This window comes from Thermobia domestica, chromosome 15 (assembly GCF_964235325.1).
Source record: "Thermobia domestica chromosome 15, izTheDome1.hap1.1, whole genome shotgun sequence".
Classification (NCBI taxonomy): Eukaryota; Metazoa; Arthropoda; class Insecta; order Zygentoma; family Lepismatidae; genus Thermobia; species Thermobia domestica.
Genome location: NC_137468.1, coordinates 107,324,854 through 107,352,189, shown reverse-complemented (window position 1 = coordinate 107,352,189; position 27,336 = coordinate 107,324,854). Strand labels below are relative to the sequence as shown.

The following is a 27,336-nucleotide window of genomic DNA, read 5'->3' as shown; positions in this document are numbered from 1 at the left end:
TTTTGACGTGAGAAATCATCTGTTAAAGTTTGTCGGTATAATTCATTAACACCCTGTATATAATCTTTGATATTTTGTTCACTATAAATAATATTGTGAAGATTTGGATTTTTTGTGTCCCTGGAAATACTGGAACGACTAGTAAAGCTCCATGTTACATATTCTTTTTCTTAACTGTCAGTAACGATGTTGATATAACAACTTAATCTAACATATTTAATGATTCTTGTTACCTTCTTTTCGTTTTGTATAAATTATTTGGCATTTGTGATATATTTATGATCAAGTAAATCAATAGTTATCGACATCATACATAAAATTGACGTATGTGTGATATATCAGCCATACGCCTGAAAGCCCATAAATCTAATTCCTAGTCTTAATCCTGGAATTTGGTTAAAATAACATTTTCAATTAAATAATTTAGTCATTTACGTTTCGATTTAGCTCTTAGATGAAAACAATGTTTTAATTATTTACTATACTAATCAATTTATTATAATAAAGCCACAATTATTGTCCAATGCTATTTATATTAGTTAATCTTTGATGATAAAATCAATTTCTCTTCAAACTTAGCAAATACTGTAATGTAACTTAGCACATATTCTTTTACCTAAATACTAATTTTATACTTTTAAACAGTCCAACACTCTGTAAGATATTCTATTAAAGATAAACCTTTCTTTCCAGCGTTCTTCTGGCTTCCAGTCTTGGAAATCTACTTTCAAAATTAGATCTTCCAGTGCTCAACGCACCATTTCACATTGTCGGTTTTATTCTGCTTGGTTCCAAGGCGGTATGGGAACAAATGTCTCCCGACACTACCTCAACTTCTTCAACGCCTACCACAACTCCTGAACCGCCTTCTGGAAACTTTGACTGGGCTAAGGTAAGCAGAAGTTTTCCATGACACAAACTTATATCATAAATTTCCCTAGCTATACTAGACTCAGAAAGCTTTTGTCACTAATATTTATATCAACACAAATAATGTTTTACTTTACCTTTGCATTATTCATAAATCATAATCACCAACATTAAAATATGTCATTACATACGAAACTTCGTTTCCAATAAATGTAAGTATCTACAATGTATGTTCTGAACAGTTTATAGGTCAAATAATATACGTTATTATAATATAATACTGCAGCTTCGTCTTTTTATGCTTCTTGCAATACATTTTATCACACTAGTATGGAGACGGTAAGAAAATGAATTTAAATGTAACAGTACTAAACGGATATTAAACGTTAAGTATGGAAGATAGAAATACAGGGTTATTCAAAAAGAAAGAACAGATTTCAAACATTTATTTCTTCCAAACTACAAAAGATAGAAACATGATTCGAACGTTACTTGATTAAGAAAAGTTTACAATTTCTTGTTAGTAATTATGGTGTGCATTCAATATGAGCACCGTGTGTTACACGACAAATGTCAAAACGGTGACTCATTTATTGCCACACACGAATCAGCTGGTCTCTAGTTATCGAATTCACAGCTTCAACAATTCGATGTCGTAGACCTTCAAGAGTGTCAGGCATAGGAGGGATAAAAACACGGTCTTTTACGTAACCCCACAGATAAAAATCAAACGGAGTGAGATCTGGAGACCTGGGAGGCCACCGGCGATAAAGTAGATCTTCTACTCCTACTCTTCCAATCCAACGTCCTGGAATGGTGTCATTCAAGTAACGTCGAACGTGGTTGTTAATGTTAAGTTAGTTGCTTGCTCGTGATGTGGATTTCTTTGGGCTCCTTTCGTAAAGTGTACGAATACGCTCGACATTCTCGTTCGATGTGCGTGGACGTCCCGTGCTTTTCCCTTTGCAGATGCAACCATCTTCTACGAATTTTCGATGCCACTCGTAAATTTGCTTATGATGCGGTGGTTGTTTATTAAATTGACGGCGAAATGCTCGCTGAACTGCAACAATGGACTCAAGTTTTGCCAATTGTAGCACACAAAAAGACTTCTCCTGTGGTGACACCGCCATTTCACTACAGACAAATAACAACAAACAGCGCCAATGCGGCCGTGGTTGGAACTTCTATCCGGGCTGTTTAAATTGTAAAATTTTCGTAATCAAGTAACGTTCAAATCGTGTTTCTGTCTTTTGTAGTTTGGAAGAAATAAATGTTTGAAATCTGTTGTTTCTTTCTGAATAACCCTGTATTTTATAGAATGAATCGGAACGTATAGCTGATATTATAATATGTATTTATTCCATTGTCTTATATAGAAATATTTGATCGTGAAGTTGGTAAGTCCATTCCTATCAGTCACACCCGTATAGAATATAGTCACAATTATAAATTATATTATTAGCAAAGTAATTCATATGGCATTAAAGAGCCACAATTACGTAAAGATGTATTCACATATATTGTTAAGCTATATAGCAAAAGGAAAAACAAACCTAAATTTAATTGATTATATGTTCTTTGCCAAGTATCTGAACCTTGAAAACTGAGTAACAAAATATTATTTTAAACTTTTATCAAATATGAAATATTGTAGTATGAAACAGTTCGTATTCTATGATTATCCTGGGTAGTACCAACTTTTTGAAAGTGAGGAGGATAATCAATTTTATAAACGCATGAGAGTAGGAAGATTATATTTTGATGAATGTGTTAAATAGCTAACTGTCAAATCACTATAAGTACGAATACATTTACAGATTAAGGAAGACGAAACGTAGTTTTATATATGTGTACTTTAAAACGTAACAAAAATATGAACAAATAAAATAGTGATAATTTTTGTCCAAAATAGTGATTGTCCAATAAAATTGTTCTATTTTTCTTTGAGGGGGGCGATTGTTGCTCTCTGCTGAAGTAAAATAACCATAGAAATAAACAGTTTAAAGTATATGAATCTCAATGGAGTTATTCAGTGTTACATCTACAAAAATTCATCGAATGCTAAAACTGCAGAAGTCGGCAAAGAGCTCCATGAAACCCAGTACCAAACCTTATTTTCAACGAAAATTCGCAATTTCTAGTTTTGAAATTGCTGAAGTTTGCTTCAAAGACATGCACACACATAATTTATCGACTAAAGAAAACTTTCAACAACTTACAAAAAATAAATACTGCAGGTTTGACTGAAGACGACGCAAATCATTACATGCAATTCTAAGAGAAGACCAGAAAGAGAAAAGAAAACAGAGAACTTTACTTTAGATACTTTATTTAAATGATCTATTCATTGTGCTACTCGAAAATAAGTGAGAGCAGAACTTGTAGTTACTCATTATAACTGTATATATTACACAAAGCAAAAATTTTATTAATTGGATCGCCGTATCCTCCAGAATCAAGATGTCCTACGACTTATCCAATCCATTTTCTGAACAACTAATATGAAGACTGTACTTAAATATGGAGATCTTCTGCAGTTGAAGTATTATCACAATACTCGCTTTTGGCGTGTATGATCCTAAAATCGATTCTCAGAAGATATTGCATATTCAGAATTGAGCGGGAACCACAAAGCAAAAGGGGAGTAGTTTGGTTTCAAACTCTAATTTTCAATATATTTTCTCCTTCACCCGTTTCTGAAGGTAAAATTAAAGAGAAATAGATTTAATCTGAGGGTAAACTATTCTTATGGATTAAGTCTGTCAATATATTCGCATTGAAAACTATCATTTAACAACTTGCGAACATCATCTGCGAACTACGAACTGCACCATCTTTCATGAACAATGTTTTGAAATTTTACTCGTTTGCAAATAGATACATGCGATCATCCAAAACTTTCAGATATATTTTAGTACTCATTTCTGTTCCGGCGCCCTGCTCCTTTTCAGTACAAATATACGAATTCTGTCCCACACAATGATGACAGTTACGTTCGTTTACAAATTCCGCAAAGTGGAACACTGCTTCATTCTAACACAAATGTGAAATAGTTCCAACCAATACGTTTCTTTTCACATTTTAAATTTCACCTGTACAGTAAAGACAGATATCAAACAGAAACTCAAAGAATAGAGCAAACAATGATCGGTTTGCTAATAAAAGTTCTTTTCATTCAGAAAGAAAGTAAAAAAAAAGCAGTGGCGTATCATTCAAACACAACGTATTCCTTTTATTGAGTTTTTCCAAACATGCTTTATAATATCACAGTAGTTCAGTGTTGCCTTTATAAGAATATCGATCCCTTTTGAAGGTAAGCGTTGTCTTTATGATCCCTTTCGTAGGCGAAAATCTCAATACAGGAAATGTTCGTACTGGTTTGTGTACTGGTACCTGTTGCAGTGAGAAACGTCCTTATCGTGGTGATCGCAGAAAGGTAGATTCAAATGTTTCCTTACGTAATTACTAGCTGGATCCGAACATCATTTCTCTACTTCAAATATTTTATTAATCAATCTGAGTTAGTTAATATAATTTCAGACATTAATATATGATAATACGTAGCTTCTTCGTCTTAGTTCTCACTACCAACACAGCAAATAAGTATGATATTTATTTATAAATGATTATCACACTGCATTAAGTTGAGGTACGTGGTGTGAATGAAACACATCAGCATTAGTTTTTCATGTGCGTAAATTTGTACAAAATAATAGTTTACCAACGAAAGAAACATAGTATCTATTACACGTAAACCCGCACCACGCTTTCCAACATAATTTTCGAAACTAGGTTTATTAAATGAGAGCTATCGCAACGTGTTATGACAGATTATTATTATTATTATTATTATTATTATTATTATTATTATTATTATTATTATTATTATTATTATTATTATTATTATTATTATTGTCTGTTTTGAAAGCATTTCCTTCAACCCAGATAAGTATTATATATACACATCTCCTCCAGTATTTTTGAACGTTTTCGGTACAAAACCTCGCGGACCAAAACCTCACTTGGCCTAAACCTCACCACCTAAACCTCGCGGCCCAAAATCTCGCCAGGCCGAAACCTCGCCGACCGAAACCTCGCGGGCGAAAGTCTCACCGGGCCAAAAATTCGCCTGTCCAATACCTCGCCGCCCAAACCCTCGCGGGCCAAAATCTCACCGAGCCAAAACCTCGCCTGTCAAAACCCTCGCGGGCCAAAACTTCGCGTCCCAAAATCTCGTCATACCCAAAATCTCTCCTAGCCAAAACCTCGCGATCCTGACCTCGGGACAGAATCTCGCCTGATTTAGACTACGAGGGATGTAATCTCGTCTCGGAAGGAATGTCGTCAGCATAAAACGTCGTCACGACGATTTCTTCGATGCAGAATGCTCTATATATTGCATTTTGTAGTATATATTTTTTATAACACATAATTCTAGAAGAAAAATTTCAACACGTGCTTTGAAAATCTATCCTATATAAAAATGACTAGACCGATCTCGATGAAATTTTCAACATGGATGAGGTTCGGGCCTAGGATGTATTCTATAATTTCATTTTCATGGCACAACGATGGGGAGGGGAGATATTTAAAAATAAATAAAACTTAATAACTCTTGAACCACGAGATTAATCCCGATCTAATTTGCGACACAGATCAGATTAGAGCCTAGGATGTTTTTTATCATTTCGCTTTGACGAAAAGGGGAAGAAATACATATAGAAATACATAAAAATGAAAGTGCTGCGTTTAAGACTTAATAACTCTTGAACCACTCGACTGGTCTCTATCAAATTTTCAATACATATGGGGTTTGAGCCTGGGATGGTTTTTATTTCACTTTGAAGGTGACCTTAGGATATTCTGACAAAATTTAATAATATATATGAAAGTATGAAAAAATATCTGAGTTTTAACGTCCCTCGATTATGTCTTGCAATTTAAAGGAGACGTAGATGATCAGGATGAAGCAAATGCTGAAATGAAAAAAGTGGGAGGAAACGGGAATACCCCGACGAAGCTAACATTCATGATATTTTGTATATTATTTTATATTATTATTATTATTATTATTATTATTATTGTTATTATTATTATTATTATTATTATTATTATTATTATTATTATTATTATTATTATTATTATTATTATTATTATTATTATTATTATTATTATTATTATTTGCAATATGGAATTGGATATTAAGAAACTCATTGGTAAATTTTAAGGAAAGGTTTCATTCTGCAAGGTTTTGGCCAAGATAGATTTTGTCCCACAAGGTTTTGGGCGGCGAGGTTTTGGCCACGCGGTGTTTTGACCCGGCGAGATTTTATCCCGCGAGGTTTTGGCCCGCGAGATATTGGGCGTCGGGGTTGTATCCCTTTTTGAACATTGAGAAAATTCGTACGTCGTATAGTAAACATAAATTTACGGTAACATTTTCACTCAGCTCTGAAATGGTCTCATGTTAATATCAGACATTCTTATTCACACTACATACTTGCACCTTGTACCTTACAATTGAAGGTCAATTTTTCTTCCATTCTGTATGTATAAGTTGAATAAATATACATAGGTATACTATTTTGCTATGGATTTGTATCCTAAAACATCTTTACAGAAGGATTGTCTCTCTCCTCTTCTAAAGAAGGCCTGCGTCATCACTGGGGAGCACCTGTCCTTATTTTATCACTTACAATTAGAAATATAGTATGCGGTGGCGTATTTAGGATTTCGTTGAGGAAAGGGCTATGCACAACACGTGAATAAGCACTTATATTTTTCCTTTTGGGTACCGACAAATTTTAATGAAGTTTTGAATATAACACATTTATTTCGGGGTGGGGAGGCTTGAGCCCGGTAGCCACCCCTATATACGCCACTGATAGTATGCTCTACTCACGTACTTCCTTGGAGAAAGTATTAATACTTTGATGCTCACTTCTGCATCTCAGTCTGAGAATAAACTCTTTTAAGATTTTCCTCTTTAACAAAAACCAGGTTATAAGTCTGTCTATGGTACCAAGCATCCTACACTGGAAATCAGGATGTTTAGCGAATATAAATTGATAAGTACATCATGGATAAACAAGTTAAAAACAATTGAATGAATACTGTATGTTGTGTATGTATTCTGTATGTATGTTATAAAAATAGATGCAACTTTAGGGTTGATATTAAAAAATAACAATCACAAATTTTTCATTCAGAGATTATAACATCGTGTTTTACTTTTATGCACCAAGCAATGTTTAATGAAATAGTTCTGTTCAACAAAATAGATTCCGTTCGATTGAAATGATTGTTCGAAGTGCTGATGTTTCTGAAGTAAGAATAAACGTGAAAGTCAATTTTTTTTTTTTTTTTTTTTTTTTAGAAAAAATAAGATTATTGAAACATTCGGTTTAAGTCATAAACCTTTCGATTATTTACTTGAATTATAATTATCGTCACCTCAACCTTTTAGACAGTGGTCTATTGTTCTGTTTAAGAATATATTATAATTTTAAATATCAAACTATAGGGTGAATCACTCTAAAAACAAAGAGTGCCTGCTTGTATTGTTTTGTGTTTATTTTATTTCACAATGCTTCATTTCTTTCCTCAATACAAGAACTACACTAAGTAAAATGCAAGAGAATATCAAATTCATCAACTAGTACACAAACAAATGATAAATTATTCAAAACTGTACGGCTACTGCCATTCCACACAGTTTTCTGAACACAAAACAGCAAAAGCAACAAGAAATTTAATATTAAACATTATCACTAACATCAATCCTTTGGATCCACAGAAACAGCTGCTATGGGTTCTGAATAGTATACTGATGAATAACAGTGATTACCATATGAATCACACATTAGTTTATTTTTAAAGGACAACTTTACATCAATATTTTAAAGATTTATCGTGTTTGGTTATATTAATTTCTTAAAAGATAACATTGGCTAAGTATTCAGATGCCAGAAGCATAATTGTACACTCCGTGTCAAAAAAAAATTGTGACAGCTACCGCCCTGCAGTTAGGCCATCCAATATACACCTTCTTATCATATAATCGTGTCAGGTAAAAAGACCCCCTCTATATCCTCCTTTCTTCTCTCCCATACTAAAATTACCTAACAACATGGGCGTAATTCTAATTTCAAACTACACAAGTATTAGTTTCGATAAAATGAAATAAGAAAACCGAGACGAAACAAGATTCATAGATTGATGTAGGAAGAAACTGAAACACACAATGAAAAACTGAAACCAATGAATATCTATTACACAAAGATTCAGAAATGAGGGAGAGAGAGCGAGAGAGAAGATGAGAGAAGAAGAAAAGGAAAAGAGAGAACAGATAAAACTGTGGAATTCAAACGTAGTAAGAAAAAAACTAACATTATAAAGTTCCGTTTCCAGAAATCCAACAGTAATATAGAAATCCAACAGTATTTGTTTTTACATATTATTTCAGAACTAATCGAATATAAAGAGGATGCTTTAAACATTCATTATGTCACTTTCACAATGGATAGCACACTCAATTTCAAGTAGAACTGTAGATCTCCGAGACACATCTAGGATAATGTCAAAAGTTTAACACACATACTGTGTTTCCGCGTGGTTCGATTGCAAATTCGGTAGTGTTCATTAAACGTACTGATAGAAAATACATTCTAATAAATGCAGTAGATAGCGTGGGTCATATCATCCATTTCAGACTACTAATGCAAATGAATAAACAAAACAAAACAAAACAAACAAAACGAAAAGAAAAGAGAAAGAAAGAAAGAAAGAAAGAGAAAATTGAAGAATTCTATTTGACTGCTAAATTTTATCAGAAATACCCTATATTAAAAGTCCAAACTGCATCGTAATGAAAAGCTACAAATGTTTGAAAGGAAAAGTTTATGTTCCTCATGTTTCAAATTTCAACGTGAATGAAACACATTGAATTATAGGATGGAAACAAATTTGGTGTCGAACTAGTATAAATAAAATTTTGTTTTCAAATAACCAAAGAGGTTACCATTTTCTAGTCTTTTCCGAAGATTTATCTGTTCCGAACATCCAGCATTGATTTAATCTCTTCCGGGCACAACGTAATTTGCACAGGTAGAATAAACACGCTAAGAGCTCAAACGGATCATCGTGTCAGTCGGATGATGTTGGTTAGGTTATAGACCACCATTGGATCGAGGATTCAAATCCGTAGTGACTCGGTAATTCGACTGAGACTCAATAACCCAGAGGATAAAAAGATATTTTACTTATTTCCTTGCGTTTAAACAGTATGTCTGTCAGAGATGACCATGACTAGAGATGTTATGCTCAGAGCACGAAAAACACGACGCCGAAGTTCCTCGTTAATTAGGTTCTCCAGACCAGGTATATCGGGCTTTTGCTCCGTTTTAACTTTGGAACATGAAGTGCGTGTGTTTGAGAGAGGGAGGGAGGGGGAGAAGTGAAAGATGCAAAGACAGGATAGGGAAACGTCAAGAAAGAGAGAGAGGAGCGGGACGAATGTAAATATGAAACATTCTTATCATTGCAGTGTATGATGTAGAACGCACATACTGTTTACTCGAAATATCGCCAGTGCTGCCTTATACTTTCTCCATCAAAAGATGAATCTCTGTTTGCAGCCATTATTTTATGCGAAAAATCATACTACCTGATGTGGAATCGAACCAATATTTTCCATTTGGAAGTCTGGCAGTTACCACTACACCACCGATTGCTTTAGCCAAACTTTGTTTAAAAAATGGTGTAGTGTTTCTTTCTGAGAACGATAACACGAAAAGTGTATACTGCAGATCAATGATGTCTTTGGAATGTCCTGGTAATTCCCTTGCCCTTTCCCAACCAACATTCGTAAATCGTCTCTATCATGATCCAGGTGTTTGCTTCCACATTCTTATGTATTGCTTGTCTAGTATGATAAGTCGATTCTTCACAATCACTTTGTAAAAAATTAACTTTGGCGTGAACAAGATTTGAACGTATGTTAGATATGAACGTAGGTGTATTATTCATAAGGCCATTACGTTACCCCTACACTATCACGCCAGCTGAAATTAGAAGCCAAATATTACTTTAGTCCTGATCTTTAGAACGAACCAAAGTGCACAATGAAATTGATTTATTCGACGGCCTAGAGAGAAATTAGTGCCCACTAATAAAGGAAAAAGCATACAATCCAGAACAAATTACAGAAATAAAACATATTTTGCAGTAATTTCGTCGTGCAAGTTCAAAAGTACGTGAATAATAATAATAATAATAATAATAATAATAATAATAATAATAATAATAATAATAATAATAATAATAAATGTTCACATTCACAGTATAGTAGTCTATTATTATTATTATTATTATTATTAGCCTCAATTACCCGCTTCGTTGGGTTAAATTGAGAAAAAATAGTAATATGTTCCATTACTCAGTCACTGCTTAGTATTACTAAAGCGCTCTTTGATATCGGTCATATTCGATGAGTTTTATTTATTCCCTCCCCATCCTATGTTTTGGGGCATGGGATCTGCAGTGTAATTGTTGATCTCAGCAAGCCGGAAAACTATGAATTCGACACCGATATTGGTCATTTCTATCATTTTTATGTCTCCCCTCCTCCAAGTTGAGGAGCTGAACTTGGATTTAAACAGCATCAGATGTGTCACTGTTAACCTCAGCGACTCGTAAAATTATAGATTCGCCACTAATACCGGCCATTTTTCATTAATTTTTAAATGTCACTCCCCCTCCCCATCTCTTAAGTTACATCGTCAAAATGATATGACAAAAACCATCTCAGGTTCGAACTTCATCTACGTTGAAAATCTGATTGAGATTGGTTTGGTGATTCAAGTCATTTAGTTTTATTTATTTTTATATATCCCCCTCTCTCATTCCTCTCCCCAAGTTCTCCCGGAATGTGAAATGATAAGAACCATCTCAGGTCAGAACAGCACCTATGTTAAAAATTTGATGGTCATTGATCCCTTGTTTCACGAGTTATCAAGCTTTATTTATTCTTTTTAACTCCTCCCTCGCCTCATCCCTAAGTTATATCGTCTAAGTAAATAGATAAAAATCATCTTAGACCCGAACCTCATCTATGTTGAAATTCAATCGAGATCGGTCGGGTGGTTCAAGGGTGATGAAGTAACAAAGACAGTTACTTTCATTTTCATTTTTTTTTTACATATATCTCACTCTCTGGCCCCTACGTTGCACCGTCAAACTGAAATAATAAAAGTCGTTCTAAATCCGAACCTTATCTATGTTGAAAGTTTTAAAGAGATCGGTCTGGTAGTTCAAGAGTTATTACATTTTATTCATTTTCATATATATCAATCCTCCTACTTCCCCTAAGATTTACCGTTAAAATGAAACGATAAAAGAAACTTCCCAGGCCCGAACCTTATCAATGTTGAAAATTTGATCGAGATCGGTCGGGTGGTTCAAGAGATAAGGAGTAACAAACATAGTTACTTTCAATTTTATAAGTTATTATTATTATCATCATTATTATTATTATTATTATTATTATTATTATTATTATTATTATTATTATTATTATTATTATTATTATTATTATTATTATTATTATTATTATTATTGCGTACTTTTGAACTTGCACAGCGAAATTACTGCAAAATATGTTTTATTTCTCTATTTTTCTTGGATTCTATGTTTTTCCTTTATTAGTGGGCACTAATTTCTCTCTAGGCCGTCGAACAAATCAATTTCGTTGTGCACTTTGGTGCAAATAACGTTACAGGAAGAAGCCGGTTCGTTCCAATGGTCAGGGCTAAAGGAGGTAATATTTGGCTTATGACTTCATGTGGCATAATAGTGTAGGGGTAAAGTAATGGCCTTATGAATAATATAGCTATCTAACATACGTTCAAATCTTGTTCACGCCAAAGTTATTTTTTTACAAAGTGATTGTGAAGAATCGACTTACTATACTGGACAAGCAATACATAAAAATGTGGAAGCAAACACCTGGATCATGAAGAGACGATTTACGAACGTTGGTTGGGAAAGGGCAAGGGAATTACCAGGACATTCCAAAGACATCGTTAATCTGCAGTATACACTTTCCGTGTTATCGTTCTTAGAAAGAAACACTACACCATTTGTTAAACAAAGTTTGGCTAAAGCAATCGGTGGTGTAGTGGTAACTGCCAGACTTCCAAATGGAAAATATTGGTTCGATTCCACATCAGGTAGTATGATTTTCTCGCATAAAATAATGGCTGCAGAGATTCATCTTTTGATGGAGAACTTACAAGGCATCACTGGCGATAGTTTGTATAAACAGTGCGTGCGTTCTACATCATACATTGCAATGATAACTATGTTTCATATTTACATTCGTCCCGCTCCTCTCTCTCTTTCTTGACGTTTCCCTATCCTGTCTTTGCATCTTTCACTTCTCCCCCTCCCTCCCTCTCTCAAACACACGCACTTCATGTTCCAAAGTTAAAACGGAGCAAAAGCCCGATATACCTGGTCTGGAGAATCTAATTAACTAGGAACTTCGGCGTCGTGCTCTGAGCATAACATCTCTAGTCATGGTCATCTCTGACAGACATACTGTTTAAACGCAAGGAAATAAGTAAAATATCTTTTTTATCCTCTGGGTTATTGAGTCTCAGTCGAATTACCGAGTCACTACGGATTTGAATCCTCGATCCAATGGTGGTCTATAACCTAACCAACATTATCCGACTGACACGATGATCCGTTTGAGATCTTAGCGTGTTTATTCTACCTGTGCAAATTACGTTGTACCCGGAAGAGATTAAATCAATGCTGGATGTTCGGAACAGATAAATCTTCGGAAAAGACTAGAAAATGGTAACCTCTTTGGTTATTTGAAAACAAAATTTTATTTATACTAGTTCGACACCAAATTTGTTTCCATCCTATAATTCAATGTGTTTCATTCACGTTGAAATTTGAAACATAAGGAACATAAACTTTTCCTTTCAAACATTTGTAGCTTTTCATTACGATGCAGTTTGGACTTTTAATATAGGGTATTTCTGATAAAATTTAGCAGTCAAATAGGACTCTTCAATTTTCTCTTTCTTCCTTTCGTTCGCTCTCTCTCTCTCTCTCTCTCTCTCTCTCTCTCTCTCTCTCTCTCTCTCTTTGGTTAATTTTGCATTAGTAGTCTGAAATGGATGATATGACCAACGCTATCTACTGCATTTATTAGAATGTATTTTCTATCAGTACGTTTAATGAACACTACCGAATTTGCAATCGAACCACGCGGAAACACAGTATGTGTGTTAAACTTTTGACATTATCCTAGATGTGTCTCGGAGATCTACAGTTCTACTTGAAACTAAGTATGCTATCCATAGTGCATGGAGTTAGTGTCAGAAACCACCAAAATATTTCACTTCCGGCTACCAGTCTGCAATTTTACACAGTTCTTATATGTATACCAAAGGACAAGAATCCGCCGGGAGACACTTGATCTGACGTCCGGAACTCATGTGATGACGTCATCAAAATGGCGGACAGCTCGATTCAAAAAATAAGCCATATCTCCGTTATTTATGGGCCGATTTTCTTCAAACTTCGCTCATTTTAAAGGAAATTAAATTTGCAATAAATGTGTTACCAAAATATTTCCTCTAAAATTAACCTTTTTGGAGTTATTTAAAAATATAATAAATTAATGAGTATTTATTGAAGAAAAATACAAAATAACTCCGAAACCCTTAGTTTTAGACGAAACACTTAGGTAACGTGTTATATTGTTAATTTCATTACCTTTGAAATGAGCTAATAACAAAAAAAAACGGTTCATAAATAACTGAGAAAGCACATATAACGTGTTAATTACATTATTAAAATGGCGGTCACGACTTCTAACAGATAGCGACAAATTCAGCCGAAATACTTCACTTCCATATACTAGTCCCAAATTTTACACAGTATTTATATACATAGTAAATAATTTTAAAATACCTGGGAGACAATTTAACACACTGAACTCCTATGTTGACGTCATCAAAACCGCCGGGATTAAAAACATAGGTTTGCTTAAATACACTTACCAATCATTTTATTGAGTCTTCCAATTGCTCCATTTGAAAGAGCATGAAATAGATACAAAAATTTTATTCGATTGTAAATGGTGTATGGCGATGACAACGTGGAAGGGGGTAAAAAAATCAATGTTTTAAAATGGTTGCTGTTGGCTTAATATATTTTGCAATGACATTTCTGTTATTACAAGTGGCGTTAACACAAGTAAACACACATTACAGCCATTGCAATGTTGCATGCTTGTATAATTTTTTATGAGTGATTCATCATGAATTATAAATTAGACTACAAAAGAGTGAACATGAAAATAAAATAGTTATTTACATCTTTTAGTGGATCCAATGCCCTCTTTTTACTGATTGGCAAAAATGAAAAAAAAACTTTTCTTTTTAAAGAAGGGTAACAGATATTTACAACAGTTTCTCACAATGAAAACATATACGTCCATATGGATTATTAACGCGGAAGGCACAACTATTGAAAACAACGTAAACTTTAAACAAAGTGACAAGTTAGTAAGATTAAACTTAGTTTCTGCATTGGGCCTCACAACTACAAAGTAAAGTGCAAAGTTCGTGTATTTTTACACATCGACAGTGCGTGCAAATCTGTTTGCACTTGCATGCTATCAACTCTTTTAGCTTTTCCATGGTGAAGTTTGGGCTTGGTGACCAGAGGGGCTCGTAGTCATCTGCGGTATTTTTCCATTCCCACTCACAAGGATCCAAGCGTTGAGTGTTCCGTTGAAGACACACGGAGAAAAATGCATAATCCAGTCGGTATGTAAATGCTGTTTTTACCAGGTTACGCGCGTCACCACATTAAGTAATGTTGTTTCATCCGTAGTACGATCTACACCAATGTCCAGCGAAAATTTTGTATTGTGGGACCACAATTTTAAATCTAGAATTCACGCCATACAGATTCCGACGGTCGTAACTTACGTATATAATGTTGTTACCACCTTCCTACGGCTGTCCCCTCTTGGTTCTTTCTAAATCTGTGACTCCCTACCTTACGAGAGTAATAGTTTTTAACACGAAATCCATCATGTGAATAAAATTATCCAATCACAGCGAGTCTAGTTCGACACCGAACTCCAGACTTGGCATGGTGTTCCCAACCGCTGTACTTTTATACATGAAATTACATTACTTAAGGAGCGCACCCGCGTAAATATGATGTATCCAAACAGAAATCCTAGTCCTTTTTTTCTCAGTGCAGTTTGTCCACAAAGAACATTGTAGGATGGCCCTCTTCAAGTGTTATAACAGAGCGTTGCTGGTTGGTGGAATATTTTCAATGTGTCTGTTTTGCTGGGTAAATAGAATCCGCCTGGTCTCATTGACGGTCTCTGCAAAACTTGATGAATTGTACATAAGAACTACAAAGCGTTGAATGAGTAAAAACGTGTCGTCATCTTCAGAGATGTCCAGAACTTGAGAATATGCCGCAAAAGCTTTGTCTACGTCTCGGAAAGTCATTCACGTTTTCCATGGTTTTACCAATACTTGAAAAACTTGACACAGCGTCAGCCCCCGTAAATGCATGGAAGAAAGGCAAAAGATCTGGAACTCCTCGTGGAACTTTGTTGTGCAACTCGTGGATCGGATGGTATAGGAGGTGCTTTCCACTGCCGTATTCCATGCAAAATTCTTTCAGTGTATTGAGTCTAGAAAAGGCATACATAGCAATTACTACCACGTCACTATCAACAGTTTTCACCATGACCTTAGAACAACCCGAGTATTCCATGGCAAGCCATACATGAAGTAGGAGACGGGCATCGGCTTCTACATGGAATTCGGAAGATATAGCTTCAAATGTCGCCTCCATTTGCTATCCAATTACCGTGTCTCTGTAGGTGCAAATGACCTTTTTCCCGGCGGGGAGATCCATTTTGACCAGGTCTTTTAGCTAAAAATTCAAAGAGTTCTTCTTTGTTTTTATTGTGAGCAAGGAACATACTGAAAAACTTGGGGATGACAACATTAGATTTTACATTTATTCTGAGTCCAGACCCTCTCGACTGTCTTACGTCATTTTTAGGCTTCCTTCTAGGTAACGGTCAGAAATTAGGTCAACTCTTTCCACAGATTAGAATGTATGGTTTAACAATCTGGTTGCAGTACTCTTGAAATGTGCGGCTGGATTTAGGGACAAGCGTATGGATCAAGGCTGCTGCATCCATTATGAGCGAAGAAACTTAGGGTTAATGAGCAGTGGTCACCCGAACTCCATTTGACTCGACGATACAGGACACCATGTCGGATTTTTTTATTGGTTTTCTGAGCTTACCGCGGTCGGATATGGAAGGTGGACATGAGCTATTTTCATGGGCAAAGAACTTTCTGATGTCAATTCCCCTTGATTGACTTGCAACGTACAACTTGGCAAAAAGAGTACTGTCTTTTCTCAGGTCTACTATTTTCTGCTTGTCTTTGGACTTAACTGTAACTTTCTTAGCACTCATCAAGGGAAGGTTGTTTCTTTTGATGGCTTCATGGATGGAAACTTTTCTAAGGATCAACCGATCTTCGACAAACGTATCAAATTGGCTTTTTCCTGTAGCATTTGCCGACATGACTCATAGTTCATGTAGCATAGTTCATAAACCATTTACCTATAAACTAAATCGAATAAAATTTTTGTAACTTATTTCATGCTCTTTCAAATGGAACAATTGGAAGACTCAATAAAATGATCGGTAACGGAGATAGTTGAATTTAAGCAAACCTGTGTTTTTAATCCCGGCGGCCATTTTGATAACGTCAACATAGGAGTTCAGTGTGTTAAACTGAAGTGTCTCCCAGGTATTTTAAAATTATTTATTATGTTTATAAATACTGTGTAAAATTTGGGACTGGTATATGGAAGTGAAGTATTTTGGCTGAATTTGTCGCTATCTGTTAGAAGTCGTGACCGCCATTTTAAAAAATGTAATTAACATGTTATGTGTGATATCTCAGTTATTTATGGACCGATGTTCTTCGTTAGTAGCTCATTTTAAAGGTAATGAAATTAACAATATAACACGTTACCTAAGTGTTTCGTCTAAAACTAAGGGTTTCGGAGTTATTTTGCATTTTTCTTCAATAAATACTCATTAATTTATTAAATTCCTAAATAACTCCGAAACGGTTAATTTTAGAGGAAATATTTTGGTAGCATGTTTTATTGCAAATTTAATTTCCTTTACAATGAGCGAAGTTTGAAGAAAATCGGTCCATAAATAACGGAGATATGGCTTATTTTTTGAATCGAGCTGTCCGCCATTTTGATGACGTCATCACACGAGTTCTGGACATTGGATCGAGTGTCTCCCGGCGGATTCTTGTCCTTTGGTATACATATAAGAACTATGTAAAATTGCAAACTGGTAGCCGGAAGTGAAATATTTTTACGCTAACTCCACACACTATCATTATGAAAGTGACATAATGAATGTTTAAAGCATCCTCTTTATATTCGAATAGTTCTAAAAAAAAATGTGTGAAAACAAACGTTATTTGTATATTACTGTTGGATTTCTGGAGCCGGAACTTTATAATGTTAGGTTCTTTTCTTACTACGTTTGAATTCCACAGTTTTATCTGTTCTCTCTTTTCCTTTTCTTATTCTCTCCTCTTCCCTCCCCCTCTGCCTGATTTCTGAATCTCTGTGTAATAGACATTCATTGGTTTCAATTTTTCATTGTGTGTTTCAGTTACTCCCAACATCATCCTATGAATCTTGTTTCGTCTCGGTTTTGTTATTTCATTTTATCGAAACTAATACTTGTGTAGTTTGAAATTAGAATTGCGCTCATGTTGTAGGGTAATTTTAGTATGGGAGAGAAGAAAGGAGGAGAGTGAGTGGGTCTCTTTACCTGACACGATTATGGGCTAAGAAGGTGTATATTGGGTTGCCTAGCTGCAGGGCGTTAGCTGTCGCAATTTTTTTGATGCGGAGAGTACATATTAAAAATATCCACTAAATTAAGCTACAGTTAAATTTCTGCTCCCTCTTATCAAACAAACGCAAGTTAGCCGAATGTTATCAGTTTCCAGATCTGTACTAATTGAGACGTATATACATACTACTCGTATAACTATTGGGAAATTTCGTACGTTATTAACATTTTGGAGTTGATTAGTTTTAATTTTTTGCGATCCTTAATGATATGGAGAAAATAAAAATGAGACAAGGAAATATGCTATAAAATTTCTAAATTTTTAACATCAAATCAAGTGTATAAACATATATATTGTACACTTCTATTGACAAACTTTCCATACAATACTACAGGTAAGTTCTGTCAAGACAAATGGTAACGTTCGTTTCGTATAATAAACTTCGCACCTTGTGATCCTACATCATCATTCATTAACATGCATAATGGAGAACGAATAACATGTTGCATGTATCATGCACAGGAATAATTCATGGCTTGCTATAAATACCAATATATATACTTGCGACGAGACATGTAGTCAATATTTAGCTTCATTTAGCTCTATATGTAGATTTTATTTCCTTCCATTTAGATATTAATGAGCTTGAAGCAGTTATTATTAGAATTCAGTCAAAGAAGCCTATCATTAATGACCGACTGTCAGTTCTTCAATGGAAAATAGTTTGCAACATATGATTTGATTCCATGTATACTATAGAGAGATACCCTACTTTCCCAATGAATTGCTGGACGGTAACTTTAATCAAAGACTTGGTCGTTTAGCAAAACTGCAATATCTTCTGCAAGTGGGTTTCTGAACTAAATACACTTTCAAATACACTCTAAAATAGTCTATTTAGTAAGAAATGAATCAATCAGTGTGTAAAGGTATTAATTTTTCTTTAATCTTTAAGATCTTTCAGAACAACATATTTATGTCCAGATATTGTAAACAATTTATAGCCTACAAGGTAAAATACAACGTAATTTTTTCCCTGTAAAAAAGCACTCCGTACAAATTTGATGTCTATTTTTCTCACAACTTTGTTAATATGATTTAGTTCTTTCTTGCTCTGAACGTCACAAATGTGCATTGAAAGCAAGTAATTTTTAGAGAACCTGTATGCAAACTTCAATTATATTCCAAGTTAAATAAAGATGATAAATATTTATACCATTGAAAAAATCTGACCGGTCCAATAGAAATATTGTAAAAATATTACATCTTCAAAATATAAAATAACCCATATTTAAAAACAACATGAAAAATATAATGCTTAGTATTAAAATAGCAGTTACATTCAGTTATAATTTCAGTTACAGATATTTAATGTTCCAGCGCAACTCTAGATCAATTTTAACCAAACTTGGTACACATATTACTTAAGTCTGGAAAACAGTAGGTATGCTGTGAGGGTAAGACCCCTGACACACCTAAGGGGAGTGGGAAGGCTGAAATATCAAATGATCGAAAACAACCGATATTAGAATCGAATCCGTAATTTTGGAGTCGCTGAGGTGAATAGATACATTCCAGATGTCGTTTACTAGTAAGTCTAAGTTCAACCCCTATAAGCACCGTCGGGAGGGAGGAAATGGTAGCATATACAAATACGAAAACGACAATTTAGGATTTGAGATTTCTGGGCTTTCGACATCTATGGCTATTTAGCCCGTCACGTTTGAGGAATGACGTCCCTCGGCGAGCACATTATCCGGAGAAAGGGAAGGAAGAAAGAATTGGAGAAGGAAGGAAGCGACTTGGGACCTGTAAGTGAGGTGCCACCTCGGCATTTGCCTGGAGTGAAAGAGGAAAATCCAGGAAAACCTCATTCAGGATGCCTGGCCTGAAAAAGTTGTTTACACTTTTTCGACCGAGTTCCCCACTGGGAATTGAACCCGGGACCGCTCGCACCGAAGGCGAGAGCGTTAACGATTACGCTGTGGCTACTTTATTGACTGTAAATTTGGAATAACAAATGCGCCTTGGGTAAACTTTACAAGACCAGCTGCGCATCGATATGTACGACCACTTTAAAAGGGTGTAGTAGAGTATATTATGGATTTTACTACAGATTTTAGTATATTATGGATAACAGTCATGATATAAAATTCGGCAATTGTGTTTATCTTTAAGGAAATGTATGCAGTGAAATCTATTTAAAGATATCCAAAATTAAAAAGAAATCCGATCAACTAAGGAAATAGTATTCATAAAGAGGCATGATAATTTACGAGAGTTATAAATTTATTGATTAAAACTCAAATATGAGGGTCTGGAACGGAACTATAGAGAACCATATCATCTTTTCTGTTATTCTTTTCTTCGTTTAGAAGTTTATATTAGACGACTGAAGGTCAGAGGAAGTTGGCGTGTTACGGAATGGTATATTGCAAGTGATGGTAAGCAAAAGAGGCCTAAGTTACATTATTACTCTCTATTTAAGCTACAAATTTTAAACAAGAGGAGAAAGAGAAGATTGTAAATACGAACATGCATATTATTACTTTATAAGGCTAGTTACAACTATTTATTTAACAAGCACCAGATACAACTCAGAGGCCATTTTATACTGCATATCTAACAACAATAATAACAATGGAGAGGATTTGGGGAAGAATCGGCCAGGGCCTGTTTAGTAGGTACCACCCCGGCATTTGCCTGGTAGGACTGAGGAAAGCCTTGGAAAACCTCAGTCAGGATGGTCGGTAGCCTGACCCTACCGCTGGAATCGAATACACGACCTCTCGAATGCGAAATCAACGCTCTACTACTTTATCCACTTCGCACTATTTGATTTAAAATTAAGGAACAAAACCCACTGGATGACATCTAGACGATTTTTTAAAACATTAAGAAAATCTTAACTTACAGAATACTCCACAAACTCTATCACAACCAGAGCAATATGTAATACAGAGATGTCATCACAGTTAGTTCTATTTGTAAGACACATTAATCGGTATATGCCCCAAATCTGATGGTACATCAAAGAATTTAATGACTTCGGCGTTTTACCGAACTCATATTTGTAATAAAGTGGTCGTCTTAAAGAGTGTATTATAATATATTCCGAGATAGAGATGATCGTGGTCAGCATAAAGAAGGTTTATCGGAAATATGAAAATACAATTTTCATATGAAAATATAGTTCAGTTTTAGTGAAAATCGGTCATGATAAAAAAAAAGGGGGCGCGGTGGCTCAGTGGTAGAGCGTTCACCTCTGGTGCTTGGGGTCCCGGGTTCGATCCCAGCCCCCGCCAAGTGAACTTTGTGGTGGACAAACACCGTGCTCGTGGGTTTTCTCGGGGTTCTCCCGTTTCCTCCCACTTTCTTCATTCACCATTTCACTCATCTCTCATAATCACCGTCTCCTTTAGCCTAACCGGCATAAGCGTGGGACGTAAAACTCAAAGATTTCATTTTTCATTTTCGGTCATGATAAAGGCTGATTGACTTAAAGAGCTTATCGTTCAAAGAGGTTTCACTGAATCTATTTTATGTTGGAATTTTGCGTAATTATGTCGGAATGCTCCTGAAATATTAAGACAATATCATAACTTTACAGAAATAAATTAACATGGGTGCACAGTTCATATTATTTTCGGAACAGTGTTTTACTTTATTCTGACATTTCTATTAAGTGTTTTGTTTTCATTTAAAGATTTCTTCATTCGTACAATACAAGTTTACCAGATCTTTTGTATGAAGTTTATTATTTGTTGTCTCATTGATATATAAATCTATGTTTTCTATGGACGTCTAGAGAAACAAAGACGTGGAGATAAGAAAGGAGAAACGCCATTTCCTCTTGAGCTGAGTTGAGTTAAAGAAGACAGAATGGAAAGAGAGAGACCATTATGAAGAAACTGAAGTGAAGGAAAAGCTTTATTTTAGAAGTAGCTTGTCGAAACCTTAACTGCTTTCGGTTTACCCTGGGAGTGTTATTAGTCGACAGAGCTTTCGTGTGATAAATGGAAGCTGTACTAATTGCTATTTAATAGTTTGGCTTTTTCTCTTCTACCACCGAGAAACTTTTCTCTCAGAGATCGAGGTTAACGTGTTATTAAGAGTTCTGAATAGAAAAGAGGCTTCAAGGGGAGAGGAGGCGAGTAGCAAGGATGCGATGAGATTCTTCTTCTACTCACTTCCTTTCTCGGATACTAATGTGAAAATTTTTGTCATAACACCACTACTGTGTAAGAAATGCAAACTTTTTGTATAAAATTTAACTAACAGTTATAGTTATAAATTTTATCCATAATTAAAATTTTCATTAATAATATATCCAGAGCAAAAATATTAACGTACAATAGAAATAAAATATTGGGACAAATAGTATTTAATGCAGAAAATATCAGAGAAACCAGATTGGAGAAAAGTGATATTCACAATCAGTATTTTCTACAAACATAATCGAAATGTTAGAATTAGTAAGCTAACATCAATAGCCAAATGAAGCCCAATATGACAAAGTATGAGTACATTCATAAAGAAGACCGCGGTGGCTCAATTGTTGATCGCTTACTTCTAGTGTGTGGAATCCCTAGTTCGATACCAGCATCCGCAAAGTGATGTTTGTGGTGAATGAAAATAATGAGTTCAGGTTTTCTCGAAATTCTCCTGTTTCCTTCCACTTTCTTCATTTCGCAATTTCATTCATTACCACTATCACCATCTCTCTTACCAGTTTAACCTCACATGATCGTAGAACGTTAAATTTTAAAAAGCTGTTAATCTAGCTTTGAAATATCCATTTCTGAGAAAACAATTTTTAAAAAAAATATTTAGCAATATTATATTTGGTATATTGCCTACTATGCCGGAAAGAAATTATTTTTAATAGACCCATTGTGTGATTATCAATAACCTTGACATAGTTGCATAGATTTTGTTTACTTATTTTTTGTTTGAACGAATATGCTTTCGCGGTAGTTTCATATAAGTTTCACTAGGATCTAATGATAGTCTTCGAAGCTAAACCATGAAACTCCTTAACGGCTGACAATGTTAAAATCGTAATTAACTGACTCCATTGTGTGCATGTTTGCGTATAATTTCAACATATATGTACAGATTTTGATTTTGTTATTAGTTTCAGAGTATACTTTCTCGCAGATTCCACATTATTTTTTTCAGGATTTGGTGCCAGTTTCTGCAGCTTGAGCAGGAAACTGATGTTGTTAGTACCGTGTATATATTCACGTATAATTCCATAACGCAATGACCGATTACAAAAAACTACTCTGTTCACACATAGGCCGACCCATTTATATGAAGCTAGTGTCCTAGCTTTAGTTTACTAAATTACTGGGGTACGAAAAATTGAAAAAATGAACAAATTTAAATGAAAAAATAACCAACTTCAGAAATGAGCAATAAACAGAAAATACTTTAAAAGCAATATTAACTAACTTCAACAGAAATACTAAAATAATAATAATAATAATAATAATAATAATAATAATAATAATAATAATAATAAAGCACTTAGAAGTAGAAAATAATCCATCTCTGTTATCTATACTAAAAAAGTTGGAATCTATGCCGAATGAAACGAATTAACATCTAATATGAAATTAATTTGGATGTTTATTTTTGTGAGGCATTAATTTGATAGCTTGGTACAGACTTCCATTTGTTTTTTTATAAATAAAAGTAATAAATTATTTTCTGCTTTTAAAAGCTTTATTATTATTATTTTCTGTTTTTAACGTCTTCGTTAAAATCGTTGAAATCTGTTCTTTCTTAATTCTTTTTTTTTTATTTTCTGATATAAAATTATGTACAGTTGATATTTAGATGTGCTATATAATACTATATGAATGGATTACAATGTACACCGTAATTTCTAACTTAAGTACAAAATCAAATATAAAATTAAAACGGAGCTCACTAACACTGTGAAATCTGAATTATCGCTTACGAATGATGTAGGCAAGTTAATATTATTAGAGTGTTTAATATAACACGTTCACACTACAGAGCGAAATTACTACATTAATAATAATAATAATAATAATAATAATAATAATAATAATAATAATAATAATAATAATAATAATAATAAGAAGAAGAAGAAGAAGAAGAAGAAGAAGAAGAAGAAGACATCTTTATTCAGGACGAGGTTCAGCCAAGGCTGCTCTACTACCTAACCTTATGAATAATAAAAATATACATAGTAACAGAATACAAATTAATAAATGATAACAAATACAAGAAAAACATATTATAAAAGATAGTAATAAGAAAAGAGACCGAAAAATAGGGAGCTGAAGGAAAGAAGGCTAAACAATTCAATTTATTGGTCATGTGTTCCGTTTTGAAGCTTCTGCTTCTGCATCAGCAAATGTTGCACTGCATTTTTAAATTTTAAAAAGTTAGAAATGAAGACAAATTTCTCAGCAAGTGTATTCCAGGCTCTTGGCGCTGACACTGCAAAGGATGCATGACATATATTTGTTTTATAATGGGGAAAATCACATTTGAATTTAGTACGTGTGGAATGATTGTGTACATTAGAACGTTTAGTCAATTATTGAACAAATAATCTGGTTTCTCAATCGTTAAGATCCTGTATATAAAGCAAACATAGTGCAAATATCTTCTATGAAACATTTTTAGAATATTATGCTTAAAATTATTTAAAACAGGAAGTACAGTAGAGCGTCGATTATCCGAAGTAATTGGGGGACATGGGTGTTCGGAAAACTTGTTTGTTCGGATAATCGAACTGTACTGTACTGTACTTCTACAGCCAGTGCCAAACCGACAGAAGTGTGCTGATTGTTGAAATACAGCGACTGACGGCTTGGCCGGTCAGCAGCGCCTTATGAAGGCCCCATTAGAAGCAATGTTCCGCCAGCAGTGGCTCAGTGCGGCGACTACTGTGGGAAACTTGGTTTGGGAGTGAGGGGGATGATGGACGGTAGGGTGGGAGAGTAATAGGTGCGAGCGAGTACACAGTTCAGTTAAGCGGTCGTTCGGTTGACCGACGTTCGGATAATCGACGCTCTACTGTACATGAGATCTTCTCTTAGTACAGCAAGCGTGTCTTAACGTAGAAGTTTGAACTAGTTAAATTTTGTAAGCAAATTTCATGGTAATTTGGGACCGTAAAGAGTATCGCAATAATCAAAAACTGACCAAATTAGTGTTTGAACGAGCCGTAATTTACAAATAACTGTGAAATCTTCGCGAAATTTGTACAGGTTGCGTAATATTCCACAAATGCCTTTCTGCATTGTGACTGAATATGGTCATCCCAGTTGAGAAATTCATTAAATATTTAGCCCTAAATTTTTGGTAACAGATACACGTGGAATTAGCGAGTCATGCACAGCCAGTTTTATGTTCCTGTGCACAACTGACTTTATCATTGATCGCGAGCCAAATGCCATATACACGGATTTTCCAGGATTTATTTTAAAACCGTTTGAAGTACACCAAAGGCTGATTGCAGCAAGATCACTATTCATCAATGACATATCCCTTTCAAGAGTTTGAAGACTTGTGGGTAGGTAAAGTTGGGTGTCATCTACATTACAGGCACAGAACCGAATAGCTTTTGGTAAATGAGGCAAATAATAATGGTACCAATATAGAACCTTGTGGGACACCAGGATTTAGAAACATCTTTTGTGATAGAAGAGAACTATTACTAGAAAGTACAAGTCACTGAATTCTGTCATGTAAGTATGATCTGAATCACTTTCTCGCGATGTGTGAAAAGCAATAGTATTTTGCTTAGCTAGCAGTAAAGGATGATGTGCCGTATCAAAATCCTTGCTTAGATCAAGAAGAGTAAGTAGAGCGACCCGCTGCTGATCAGTTTCACATAGAATATCATCAGAAATCTTAATCAATGCAGTGACTGTACGAAATACGGACTGTAGTTTAGGAAGTAGTTGATTTGAGTCTACATAATGTAACATTTGTTGATGAACAATTTTTACCATAGCTTTAGATAAAGCCGGAAGAAGACTAATTGGCCTAAAATCATTGAAACTAGAAATAACTGATGTTTTAGGTAAGGGAATAACCATATCCGCTTTCAAAATCTGAGGATATACCTTGGTTGATAGGGAATAACAGAGGTAGTACTACAAAGTTATCTTTTGTGTAAATCTTGTCACTTTGTAAATGAAGGTGCTTATTACTGAAACTTCAAAAGTTCTGCATATAGGATGTAAACATTTTTTAATTTGGCCACTTACTTAATTCACTCCATTTTTCTGGAACTTTAGCTTCCTAATAACCCATGCGTTATTAATTATTATGCATTATTAATTACCTTGTAAGTTAGACACAGGTCTATCTTGAAGTAAACTAACAACTTTATTCCATACTTTTAATATTAAATTCACTTCTGTATGGAACCATTTAAAATGACTTAGTGTAAAGGTACCGGTATATTCGAGTATGTTTAAGATTAAGACGTACTTCTAAATGCTACGAGACATATTAAGTGCATTTACAAAATGTCCTAATATTCCTCCAAATGTGAATAATCACGAACGTCAGCCTGGAGAGCCTTGTCAAATATAGATAATGCACCGTGTTGTTCTTTATGTCGGAATACATTAGGAATAGATTGCCTGTCTTATTAAATTCAAAACATTTTGATTTTTTTAAATTATGGACTCCAAGTTTTTTCTTAACGAGTTGCCTTCAAAACCAGTTTCGGTTCTGGAGAATATTTGCAGTAGGTAATTAACAGAATACAAGTATGATAATTCTAAGCTGAAAATCTGCACACGTCATTTTCCCTCGGCTGAAACAATAAGGGAAATAAATTTTACCTGTTAATTTATTCCAATTACTACTGGATGTGAGAAGTTTAAATCCTATATGAATATTATTGCATTTTTCACTATTATGCATTGTTTATATAACATTATATTTTCTTATTCAATAAGATAATCAGAAGCATACTACAAATAAATATTATTCTTTATTTCGAAATAAGCATATTATGCATTATTTCATTTATGCTAACACTTATCTAACTTGGTCAGTTTGCAGTGGGATATTAAACGGATTATTTTTTATTTTTCTTTACAAATTATTATTATTACAATTATATTATTACAGTACTGATAGATGTACAATCTCCTCCACTGATACTGAATTCGTTCACATAAGTAGTATACAATCTAAGTTATTAAGTGTATATTATACATGTTAGTTACTAAAGTAAGACAGCTAAATATTTGAAGACGTGAAAATTGTGTTATCCCCAAACAAACAATCTGTATTAATTATCCTTCTTTCAACTAGAGTCCCGGCATGGTTTTTCAATCTACATTGAGTTTTCATATATAGCAAAATGTATCCATTTATATGCCTTTACGTAAAACAAAAACTTGTAAATCATAAAAGTCTATAAAATCACACTTACTTACTCCAAATATGTATTTATTGCTGTGAAATTACGTGGAAAATTATTTGTGAAAAA

The 27,336-nt window shown here is 34.4% G+C and overlaps 1 protein-coding gene across 1 annotated transcript in view; it reads left to right on the top strand.

Moving 5' to 3' along the window:
* Positions 1-700: 700 nt before the first annotated feature.
* LOC145671887 (urea transporter 1-like) overlaps positions 701-27,336 on the top strand; it is a 174,208-nt gene continuing 147,572 nt past the window's right edge. Inside the window, exon 1 of the mRNA XM_081741110.1 lies at positions 701-892. Coding sequence (XP_081597236.1) covers positions 812-892 — 81 coding nt within the window. The 5' untranslated portion in view covers positions 701-811. The remainder of the gene's footprint in view (positions 893-27,336) is intronic.